Here is a 12868-nt window from a genome sequence, read left to right on the forward strand (position 1 = left end):
TAAATGTGCATGTTAAAAAAACTAAAAGAAATTCAACATTTTTACTTTCGTCTCTCTCATGTGCAGTACACACAACAAAGGAAAAATTAAAATGTCAAATTTTGTTCTCGGAGTTATTTCAAATCTCCACGTTTAGAAATTTCTTAAATGAAGTAAAGTAAAAAGAGCAGAAAACTTCCGGGGATATGTTTTTATGTGTACATGTAGACGCCTATTTCGTTTACTATCTCACGATGGAGTAAAAGTTAAGAAACAAAATTTGTCAAAGAAGCTTGATTATAAGAGGCATTGATGCTATTAAATTTTAATTTTAAAACGCCGAAAAGTTGGTGAAGTACACTGTGGTCACGTCTCATATCTCGTATTTTCCACCCGTGTGGGGTGGAAAATACGAATTTAAAAATTTTACTCGTAATCATTTACAATTATTTTTAAATAAAAATAAATTACCACTTTCAGAATTTAGCTTGTTTCAATTTTATAATAACCAAGAATAAAAAAATTTATATAAGAAAATCTCATAATACATGGCGCCACACATACGGTTATTCCTTTATTGTGATTAATAATATAAAAAATATTTTTTAAATAAAATTTCTTCACAGCCGGGAAAGTTACACAACTCGTTACTATATAAGTAGTAGTGGTTTGAGTAGCACTGATCACAAAATTAATTTCATGAGACATACTGATCACAAATTTAAATTAATTATTAAATGTTTTTATAAATTTGAATTAAATTAATTTTATTTTGACAATAAGGTAAAGTTTCTGTATTAATTATTAAATGAATAAAAATTTATCGACTAAGTTAAAATGATTCAATTTTTGCAGGCTGGTAATTAAATTTCTTTTTAAAATATATCAAGTAGATGTATACTTACAATTCATCGTGTTGAAACTTCTAATGAAAAATTACTTTTTATTTTTACTTAAATTTAAAAATATCGCGCTTGAGAATATTTCAGTAAATTTGAAACATGACAATTTGAAATAATGTTTTATTATTAGAAAATAAGTTGCACCTGTAATTTTTAAAATAAAAATTTGTCGAGTAAATTAAAACACAACAATTTGAAATAATGTTATAACAAAAAGACAAAGTTTAATATATTCTTTCTAATTATTAATTTGCAATAATAAATTTTACAATTTGTTCTAATATAAAAAGTAAATTAAAACAGGACAACTTGAAATAATAATATAACAGTAAGGCAAAGTTTAATATATTCTTTCTAATTATTAAATTAATTTGCATTAATAATTTTTACAATTTGTTCTAATACGGAAATAGTTCAATATAATAATTATTTAAATTATATTTCTTACTTATTTATTAAATACCTATACAATGTATTCATTTTGAAAATAGCTTTTTTTTGTTTAAGAATTGTTCGTAAGATAGAATATTGCAAAAAGAACATTTCTTTTAAAAATATTTGTGGTAATAACAATTTTTTAAAATATTATCCAATCTTAGACATCCAAAGAAGTTCGATGTCTAAATAATTGTATTTGCATTAAGAGAATAAAAATTTCTATCTGCCCATTTTTTGCCAATATTTGAGGATTTAGGTACTCCCAACTTTTCAATGTCAAATGATGGAACTTTTTATGTTATATATTGTTTCAATTAAGTTTAAAAAATTAAATTTGCCCTCTCTTGTATTATATCGTACTTTTTATATAAATTAAATAAAATTTCATATACCTTACTATGAAAATTCCCAACATCCAAAATTATATTTTTTGTATGATAAATACAGCTCATGAAATTCACAAAATTAATTTTTCAGAGTAAGATTACAAATTATTATTTAATTTAATTAATACACTTTTATAATTTAAGTACATTTCGAGTAAATTAAGATCACAAATAATTTTTCAGGATATAAATAATTTGTCGTGTAATAGTTTTATTATCAATACTGAAATTAATTTTCTTGATTGATATTCGGATACACAAAATAATATAACATTGAAATTATTTTGAAAAGGTTTTTCGGTTACAGTTTATTTAAGTGTTTCCACTGTTTTCTTCAGTTTATCTAAAGTAAGACATATTTCTGCATGTAAGTGCAGGAATAAATTTTTACGATGGCTGATGATAATTCTCGATTTAATTTTTGATATTTTGAAAGTCGTCAATAAATTGTTGGTCAGGGTTTTGGTAACCAGAAACAAAATTCCAGTTTAAGTAATCTTGTAATTTGCTTAAAGTTGTGGTTTTTAATTTTTGGTATTTTAAAACCTAACTTGGTATTTTATATCTAACTTATGTATGAAGAGGATAATAAAATTATCTGAAAGAGGTTGGAATTTGGCAACTTTATTCCAAGTAAATTTTAAGTAAATTAATTTTTCAAGAGAAATCTTGATCACAAAATTAACTTTAGATGTCCATTAAATTAAGATTACAAATAATTTGTAGTGTTTAATTTTTTTTTTTCAGGTTATAAATTATTTTCAGTTCAGAAATTTCTCGGGTAAATTACAATTATAAATAATTCTATTCTAAAAAAACTACTCAACCTGTTTTTATAGTTTTGAATATTTAGAAAACTTTTCACTTCATTTCTTTAGTTTTCATGTAAAATCTTGTACCAGTGTAACAGTTAGGCTAAGTTTAATATATTCTTTCTAATTATTAAATTTATTATTATAAAATGAATTTGCATTAATAATTTTTACAATTTGTTCTAATATAAAGAATAAATTAAAACGCGACAACTTAAAATAACATTTAGCAATAAGACAAAGTAAAATACAGAAATAGTTCAATATAATAATTATCTAAATTATATTTCTTACTTGTATAATTAAAATTGTCCGTAAAATAGAATATCGCAAAAAGAACATTTCTTTTTAAAATATTTGTGGTAATAACAATTTTTTTAATATTGTCCAATCTTAGACACCAAAGAAGTCCGATGTCCAATTTTTGAGGATTTAGGTACTCCCAACTTTTCAATATCAAATGATGGAATTTTTTATGTTATATATTGCTTCGGTTAAGTTTAAACAATTAAATTCAATTTGTTTTCCCTTGTAATAAATTATATCGTACTTTTTATATAAATTAAATAAAATTCTATATGACATTCCCAACTTCCAAAATTATGTTTTTTATATGATAAATGCAGTTCATGTAAAAAATTCTCCAAATTTAACAAATTTTTTTTATCTCGTGGTGATAAATTATCAAAAGTGATGAATTGATTAGCAGTAGGAAAATTCCCTGTTCCTGAGGGGAAACTATCGGCATATCATTCTGTAATTTTATATAAATAAAAAATAGGATTGATATTATTTTATATTTAATAAGAAAATAACGAAAAGATTTCATACATAAACATTTCTTACCGACCATATAGAATGTTCATTGATGTACAGTACCAAATGTTGTCTCGTCTTCCTATTTTTGATATTATATCACGATTATATTCAATTATTTCATCCATTTTATCAAATTGTTAATGTGAAATCTATAAAAATATAATTTTAAAAAATTTATATTGTAATCGAATTGAAATGAAACTTGTTTTTAAAATTTACAAAATTTAGTTACTATAATGAAATGAAAGTAGAATTAAAAGATATATTACAAGAATTTTACTCAAATCGTACAGTAGCAATAATGATAATAATAATATTACAAAATGGTCTTTCTTCAAACCAAATTTATACTGTGTGATCCAACTTATTAAACTTTGAATTACTATATGGTTTATACTAAACCATAATTTCTTTGAAATAATATTTATTTAACTGATAAACTCTAATTAAAGTTATTAAATTTATAAAATGAAACTGTGATTATATACATTTTTTTATAAACTCATTTCACCTCAATGCAAATTATTACGTATCAACGAACTTTAAGAATAAATTTTACAACAATAAGGTGGTTTATTTTAAAAACAACTTATTTAATTAAGCTAACTAAAAACATAATAAAATTGTAACACTATCTGTATTAGTTATATATTATAGTATGTACAATTAGATTAGTTTTAAATATATTTAAAAAATTTATATATAATATGATTACATTTATTTATTTAATATTAACTTATTATCAATAATATTATCATTTTAATTAATTTCTATACATTTAAATTTATATTACTGAGTATTTATTTAAATATAATTAAGAAACAGTTTAAAGAATATTAAACTCCAAGAAAACGAACCTCTGATTGTAATTCCTAAAAGTTTGTTTTTCACACGATAGATATAAACCCTACAAATAATTGCTGAATTCTTATGTCTAACTGTTAACTTTTTAAAAATAATAGATTCGTTATAAAAATGAATTTTGCTGAACTTTTCCCTTCAGTTTATCTAAAACATGACATATTTCTGCAAGTAAGTGAAGTAATTAATTTACATAAAGTCGGCAAAAATTTTTCATATTTCAGAAATAAGTTATATAGTACTTTTAAACTCTCACTGCCCTAAAATTTTGTTTCTCATATGATACATATAAACCGTGCAAATAATCTACAGATGAAAAGAAGAAATTATAAGTCATTTGAACAGTTTATAATAAATTTTATTTTAACAATAAGTTTAATATATTGTGTTTAGCTATCAAATTTATCCTAATGTCAGAGTAAATTAAAACACGACAATTTCAAATAATATAACACCGAAATTTCTTTAGCTATACTAATCATAAATCTTATTGTTAAAATAAAATTATTTTAATTAAAACAAAGTTTAATATATTTAGTTTAATTATGAAATTAAATTGTGTGATTTGCAATAATAATAATAAACAGGAGAATTTTATAGTACCAGAATATATTTTGTCTAACTGTTAAAATTTAAAAAATGATAGATTCATTATAAAAATGAATTTTGGTGAACTTTTCAGTATATCTAAAACATGACATATTTCTGCAAGTAAGTGAAGTAATAAACTTTTGCTGACTTTAAGTAAATTATTCGTAATTCAGAAATAAATTATATAGCATCTCGAAAACTCTATAGCTCTCTAAAATTTTGTTTCTCATATGATAGATATAAACCACGTAAATAATTGTCAAATCTTACCAATTTTTTATGTCTAACTGTTAAATTTAAAAAAATTAATAATAGACTCATTATAAAAATCAGTTTTCCCGAACTCTAGAATATCTTGTTACAATCCTAAACTCCCAGAACTATGTGTTAACAAAGATTTTCATTGTGAAGCGCAAATGTCTCAAAATCATTAATCACACATATTAAGTAATAATAATAGTAATAAATACTTACCTTCAGAATTTATTAAAACAGAATTCAATATCACATGAACCTAATTCAGTAATATTTCAAAATAAAAAGTTATAGGAAAAAAGTTATGCATATATCAAAATAATAAGTCAATGACTTACTACTTGCAGAAATATGTCATGTTTTAGATATACTGAAAAGTTCACCAAAATTCATTTTTATAATGAATCTATCATTTTTTAAATTTTAACAGTTAGACAAAATATATTCTGGTACTATAAAATTCTCCTGTTTATTATTATTATTGCAAATCACACAATTTAATTTCATAATTAAACTAAATATATTAAACTTTGTTTTAATTAAAATAATTTTATTTTAACAATAAGATTTATGATTAGTATAGCTAAAGAAATTTCGGTGTTATATTATTTGAAATTGTCGTGTTTTAATTTACTCTGACATTAGGATAAATTTGATAGCTAAACACAATATATTAAACTTATTGTTAAAATAAAATTTATTATAAACTGTTCAAATGACTTATAATTTCTTCTTTTCATCTGTAGATTATTTGCACGGTTTATATGTATCATATGAGAAACAACATTTTAGGGATAGAGTTTAAAAGTACTATATAACTTATTTCTGAAATATGAAAAATTTTTGCCGACTTTACGTAAATTAATTAGTTCACTTACTTGCAGAAATATGTCATGTTTTAGATAAACTGAAGGGAAAAGTTCAGCAAAATTCATTTTTATAACGAATCTATTATTTTTAAAAAGTTAACAGTTAGACATAAGAATTCAGCAATTATTTGTAGGGTTTATATCTATCGTGTGAAAAACAAACTTTTAGGAATTACAATCAGAGGTTCGTTTTCTTGGAGTTTAATATTCTTTAAACTGTTTCTTAATTATATTTAAATAAATACTCAGTAATATAAATTTAAATGTATAGAAATTAATTAAAATGATAATATTATTGATAATAAGTTAATATTAAATAAATAAATGTAATCATATTATATATAAATTTTTTAAATATATTTAAAACTAATCTAATTGTACATACTATAATATATAACTAATACAGATAGTGTTACAATTTTATTATGTTTTTAGTTAGCTTAATTAAATAAGTTGTTTTTAAAATAAACCACCTTATTGTTGTAAAATTTATTCTTAAAGTTCGTTGATATGTAATAATTTGCATTGAGGTGAAATGAGTTTATAAAAAAATGTATATAATCACAGTTTCATTTTATAAATTTAATAACTTTAATTAGAGTTTATCAGTTAAATAAATATTATTTCAAAGAAATTATGGTTTAGTATAAACCATATAGTAATTCAAAGTTTAATAAGTTGGATCACACAGTATAAATTTGGTTTGAAGAAAGACCATTTTGTAATATTATTATTATCATTATTGCTACTGTACAATTTGAGTAAAATTCTTGTAATATATCTTTTAATTCTACTTTCATTTCATTATAGTAACTAAATTTTGTAAATTTTAAAAACAAGTTTCATTTCAATTCGATTACAATATAAATTTTTTAAAATTATATTTTTATAGATTTCACATTAACAATTTGATAAAATGGATGAAATAATTGAATATAATCGTGATATAATATCAAAAATAGGAAGACGAGACAACATTTGGTACTGTACATCAATGAACATTCTATATGGTCGGTAAGAAATGTTTATGTATGAAATCTTTTCGTTATTTTCTTATTAAATATAAAATAATATTAATCCTATTTTTTATTTATATAAAATTACAGAATGATATGCCGATAGTTTCCCCTCAGGAACAGGGAATTTTCCTACTGCTAATCAATTCATCACTTTTGATAATTTATCACCACGAGATAAAAAAATTTGTTAAATTTGGAGAATTTTTTACATGAACTGCATTTATCATATAAAAAACATAATTTTGGAAGTTGGGAATGTCATATAGAATTTTATTTAATTTATATAAAAAGTACGATATAATTTATTACAAGGGAAAACAAATTGAATTTAATTGTTTAAACTTAACCGAAGCAATATATAACATAAAAAATTCCATCATTTGACATTAAAAGTTGGGAGTACCTAAATCCTCAAAAATTGGACATCGAACTTCTTTGGTGTCTAAGATTGGACAATATTAAAAAAATTGTTATTACCACAAATATTTTAAAAAGAAATGTTCTTTTTGCGATATTCTATTTTACGAACAATTCTTAATTATACAAGTAAGAAATATAATTTAGATAATTATTATATTGAACTATTTCTGTATTTAATACATTAGCTTATAGTAAATATAATTTAAATAATTATTATATTGAACTATTTCCGTATTAGAACAAATTGTAAAAATTATTAATGCAAATTAATTTAATAATTAGAAAGAATATATTAAACTTTGCCTTACTGTTATATTATTATTTCAAGTTGTCCTGTTTTAATTTACTTTTTATGTTAGAACAAATTGTAAAATTTATTATTGCAAATTAATAATTAGAAAGAATGTATTAAACTTTGTCTTTTTGTTATAACATTATTTCAAATTGTTGTGTTTTAATTTACTCGACAAATTTTTATTTTAAAAATTACCGGTGCAACTTATTTTCTAATAATAAAACATTATTTCAAATTGTCATGTTTCAAATTTACTGAAATATTTTCAACCGCGATATTTTTAAATTTAAGTAAAAATAAAAAGTAATTTTTCATTAGAAGTTTCAACACGATGAATTGTAAGTATACATCTAGTTGATATATTTTAAAAAGAAATTTAATTACCAGCCTGCAAAAATTGAATCATTTTAACTTAGTCGATAAATTTTTATTCATTTAATAATTAATAGAGAAACTTTACCTTATTGTCAAAATAAAATTAATTTAATTCAAATTTGTAATCAGAAAATTAATTTTGTGATTAAATATTGTTAAAATAAAATTAATTTAATTCGAATTTATAAAAAACATTTAATAATTAATTTAAATTTGTGATCAGTATGTCTCATGAAATTAATTTTGTGATCAGTGCTACTCAAACCACTACTACTTATATATTTTACTTGTGTAGAAACGTTTGTGTAAGTAAAATTAAGCAAGTATAAGAAGTTTAATTTCACAGTTCTGTTTTTCATGTATTATTGCTTCTTCAATCACCGTAGTTCTGAAATTGTAATTAATATACGTTCTAAATCGAAATAAAACAAACTGTTTATAAAATACACTTTATGAGTGGAGACTCTTAAGTTCGAAAATAAAAGAAACTAATTAATTTCATTGCATACAGGACACATTTCAAAAATTAACAGGGTGTTAATTTTTAATAATGTTAACTTTGTTGGTTATTCTGAATCCCAGATTGTATCCTGGATTCTCTAGAGCAGCAGGCTACGCCTTAACTGTTTCCGGCACCTTGTTTAACTTGTTTTATCCATATTTCTGAACAGAGGCTACGATATTGATGTAGGATGTCTTATCTCCAATGTCGAAAATACTGTCTTCACTCGGTAAAATTCTCCCACGAATAAAAACTGCAGTTCTTTCAATAACTGTCAGTTATTGAAAGAAATATAGAATATAACAATAAATGGCATAAGGAATGAAGAAATAGGAGAAAAGCGCTTTGTATAAATCTCCTTTATTCTCCATCTTACTGAATGAAAAATATTCAAATACGGCAAGCGTGTAATGATAAATTCAGTTTTTAAAAATCTAGATGATGTATGTGAGTTATTCTGCAGTAGTCGAATAATACACCGGATTACAGTTAGAATAGTTATCGGACTTTTCGACTACGCCAAATTTTGAAAAAATTCTGCTTTTATCATTAGTGTAAATACTACGCAATAAAAGTGCACAACACCTAAGGTTTAATGAAGGAAAAGAACGTAAATGAATATAGAAATTTTATAATATTTTGCAATATATTACAAACCGTTTACGCACGATATAATGTATCTTTTCCATCTGATAATCTACAAAATAGAGAATAATAAATTTCAATTAATTCACCAATCAGAAACTAATTAAGTGCTAAATCGTCATCTGAGATTTACAAACTCTTTTACCTCATTTGGTTATTTTTTTTAAAATATACTATTTAGGAAATGAATTGAAATACAATCTATCGTTTAAAGACACCACTGTAGACTCTGTTCTATGAATCAATATCATTATATTATACAAATATGGTAATTATTTCATCAAAGTACCTGGAAATTGTACGAAAAGTTGTGTATAAAGATCGTCAATATTTGCAGCAGCATCACTTCTCATTGCAGATAAGCTACATCAAGATGAAGATCATCATCCTCGCTATCGTAGGTAAGTGTTTACTTAATTATTATGAAGTTTGCAATTTGCTTAAAGATTATATATAACAACACTTAAAAGTAAATGAATTTTAAAAATAATATGCAGTTAATAAGCTGTATATTTTATTTATAGGCTAATTATTTATAAGTAATATACTTTATTTCAGGAATATTTTTATTTGAGAGAATTGACGGATTGAGAGAAAATGAGAGAGATAAACCGTCGGAAAAAGATTCTTCTGATGTATGAAACCAATATAAGTAATTTTTCGGCATTTAAATACTGTAAAACCTGCGTAAACCGGAATCGCACGTATAATTATGCTACCGTTTTCGGACAAGTTTTACTACATTTATACAAATGTTTATAATAAACCTATGACTTTTTAAAATTAGAAACGTATTAAAGATTTGTAAATTATCTTTAATTAGAATTTAATGAATAATTGTATAATATTTTAATATATTTAAATATTTAAAAATAAATGTAAGATTTTTTTACACAGGAAAAAAATGAAAAGTGCTCAGTTTCACCTTCGCCGTTAAATAGAATTATTGATATCATCAGACGAACAATAGCTAAGTCAGATTGCAACACCTGCCACGCGTTGGATGCTCTGCCCGAAATTTGTCCCGTCATCTCCAATTCTATGTGCTTCTTCGGTTGCATTTTACACGATATAAGTCAAAATGAGTTTATAAGATTTAATTTGTACACTTCTAACTTAATCGGAAATATTTCAAATACTTTAAAAGACACCGGGATTGAGTTGAAGGGTTGCGAGAATTTTCAGCACATCGTAAATATTATAGTAAAGAACTTTTTCAAACTTGCTCTGAAGTTATCTGAAACTCGTATTAATCCTAAGATTACTCCTGCTGAAAAATAAAATATAATATGCTTTCCGTTTTTATTGTATTGTGCTAACAAATGCGGACGAAAATATGTTTAAAAATATGCTTAAAAATAATAATTTAATATTAAAAAATGAATAAAGTTGTTAGAAAGAGTGAAATTTAACCTGATCGTTCTCGTTTATTTCTTTGTACTGATCATTTAGCTATCAAATTCGAATAGTATAAAAGTAACCATACTAGATACATAACCTAATATTAAACATTTTATTAAATAAATTATTTGTTAATTTAAATTATTTTTCTACAAAACTAGTAGCTTAATTTATAAAACCAATAAACACTGCTAGATGATCGCGGGTTGGCTCCTTACTAATGAATTTCGTAGTAACCTTTATATGTCGAACACGCAAATAAATCTATTAGTTTTCTATAGATAATTTTCTCTTTTGAAATCGCCAGTGTTGCATTGCCTCATCTTACCAATTCAATTTACATTAAACAAGTAACAAAAAAATCCAGCAGTGAGCTGCTTAACTTTTCTGCAACATTTAAAACTGCGTGGGTGGAACCAACTTTTATTACTAAAACCTTTTGTGTTATTAATAACTATAAAATGTCAAAAAGCTTAATTTTGAAAGTAGGGCTGGGTTTTAAAAACGATTGTAAATGATAACAACGAGTAAAATTCGTCATTAAATTCGACCCTACTAAAAATACACACGATTCTCCTTTATCTCTTTATCCTTTCGTCCTTTAACCACCAAAATTTAATAGCATCGATCCCCGTAGTAGAGTTCTCTCCAAAATATTTCTGAAATTTTCGGCAAAACGTACACGCGTTAATAAGCTTCTAAGAGGAAAAACGAAATCGTGCCCCTTACTCACACCCACTAACATTCATACATACAGAAAAAAAATCCTGATTGTTTTCGCATTTCTTGACATTTTAAGGTAAGTCCAAATATGTTAAAATTTTGGGAGGGGGGGTCATTTTTTTGCCAGATCGCTATACTTTCTCTCTGTTATAACAGACAGAACAGTAAAAAGTTCTTTATCTCATCTGTCAGACAAATAAATTAAAGTGATAATATTAGAAATTACCTGTATTTTCGGCATACAATAAAGTTAGACGACGATTATAGATTTATACTATAAATTAAATTACTCTAACAATATAATTATTATAACAAAGTTATATTCAGTCCGACAATACATAAATGTTCCTTCAACTTACACAACAATGAATTTAAATATTCTCGGCGTAAAGAGCAGAAAAATAATTATAAAATGGTTATTATATCACCTGTTCGTCGGAAGAATATCGTGTTCCATCATTAAATTTCTTAAACAATACAATACGTGATGCGATTTTTTATAAAGATAGAAAATTTACGAAATGACTTTTATTTTTATTATAAACATATTAAATATCATTTAATATTTTGTTAATTAAATGCAAGGCAAAATGGTAGTAAATAATATTTTTTCACACTTAACATAAGACAGAACGTCACTTCTGTTACAAACCGCCCATAAAAATTTTTTGGAGTAAATAATTTTTTTTATACTTAAATTTCTAATTCGAAAATAAGTTTCGATAAACTAAGTAAATTAATTTCGAAGTATGAAACAACAAATTCAACTTTATTGTTGTTAATTTGTTTCTAATCATTGTAATTTATCTAGATTTATAATCAGAACATACTTAATTAGCATAAGAAAAGCCTAAACTCAATTATTGTAAATATTACATTACAATTAACTGTATTAATTATACTAAAACGTAATTAATACAACTGCGTTTTTATTTCATGTTCCTAATTGATTTTTGTAAATTTAATTTACGTCATTTTAAACTCAATTTGACATTCATATTCAGAAGTGTACCTCGAATGTACGATGAATTACGGGTTAACTGAGAATTGGACACCACTCTGTAAATGTAGAACGTACAGTACATCAATGAAAATGAGATATAATTTCTATTTTGTTTATACTTATTATCAACTTTGTTTTTCAATCAGAACAGTTCGAACACGTTATTTTCTTACGGTCTGTCCACTCATATTATTGAACTGATATTTTTCATACACAGTTTTCTTATTTGTTTGTAAAAAAGAAAAAATACAGAAGGTATCATTATTTTGTATAATCTTAAATAGGTGTAAAACTAATTAAGGAAGAACTTTTACACGCAGATATGCACTACAACCAATAGAAATTATAAGTCTACCCGAACTCTCCGATAAAGTAGCGAATATTCAATATCAGTTTATTCGTTTCCAATCCGCAATCAAATAAAAATATCAAGGTAACTTATACCAACTTCCAAATCTGATTATATATAAATGGCGGAAGGTGAAGAAGCAATTTCCGCTAGTTTATCTTTTGTATATAAAATTGAAAGTACTTGCTAGCGCTTTCTAAAATTTGTAAAAACCGTTTGTACCC

The 12868-nt window shown here is 23.9% G+C and overlaps 1 protein-coding gene across 1 annotated transcript in view; it reads left to right on the plus strand.

Annotated features, from left to right (window-relative positions):
* The first annotated feature begins 9463 nt into the window (after positions 1 to 9463).
* LOC136981178 (uncharacterized) overlaps positions 9464 to 12868 on the plus strand; it is a 198499-nt gene continuing 195094 nt past the window's right edge. Inside the window, exons 1-3 of the mRNA XM_067277461.1 lie at positions 9464 to 9569; positions 9727 to 9803; positions 10066 to 10438. Of these exons, the coding sequence (XP_067133562.1) occupies positions 9542 to 9569; positions 9727 to 9803; positions 10066 to 10438 (478 nt within the window). The 5' untranslated portion in view covers positions 9464 to 9541. The remainder of the gene's footprint in view (positions 9570 to 9726; positions 9804 to 10065; positions 10439 to 12868) is intronic.

This window comes from Centruroides vittatus, unplaced genomic scaffold (genome assembly GCF_030686945.1).
Source record: "Centruroides vittatus isolate TY-2023 unplaced genomic scaffold, ASM3068694v2 contig_747, whole genome shotgun sequence".
NCBI lineage: Eukaryota > Metazoa > Arthropoda > Arachnida > Scorpiones > Buthidae > Centruroides > Centruroides vittatus.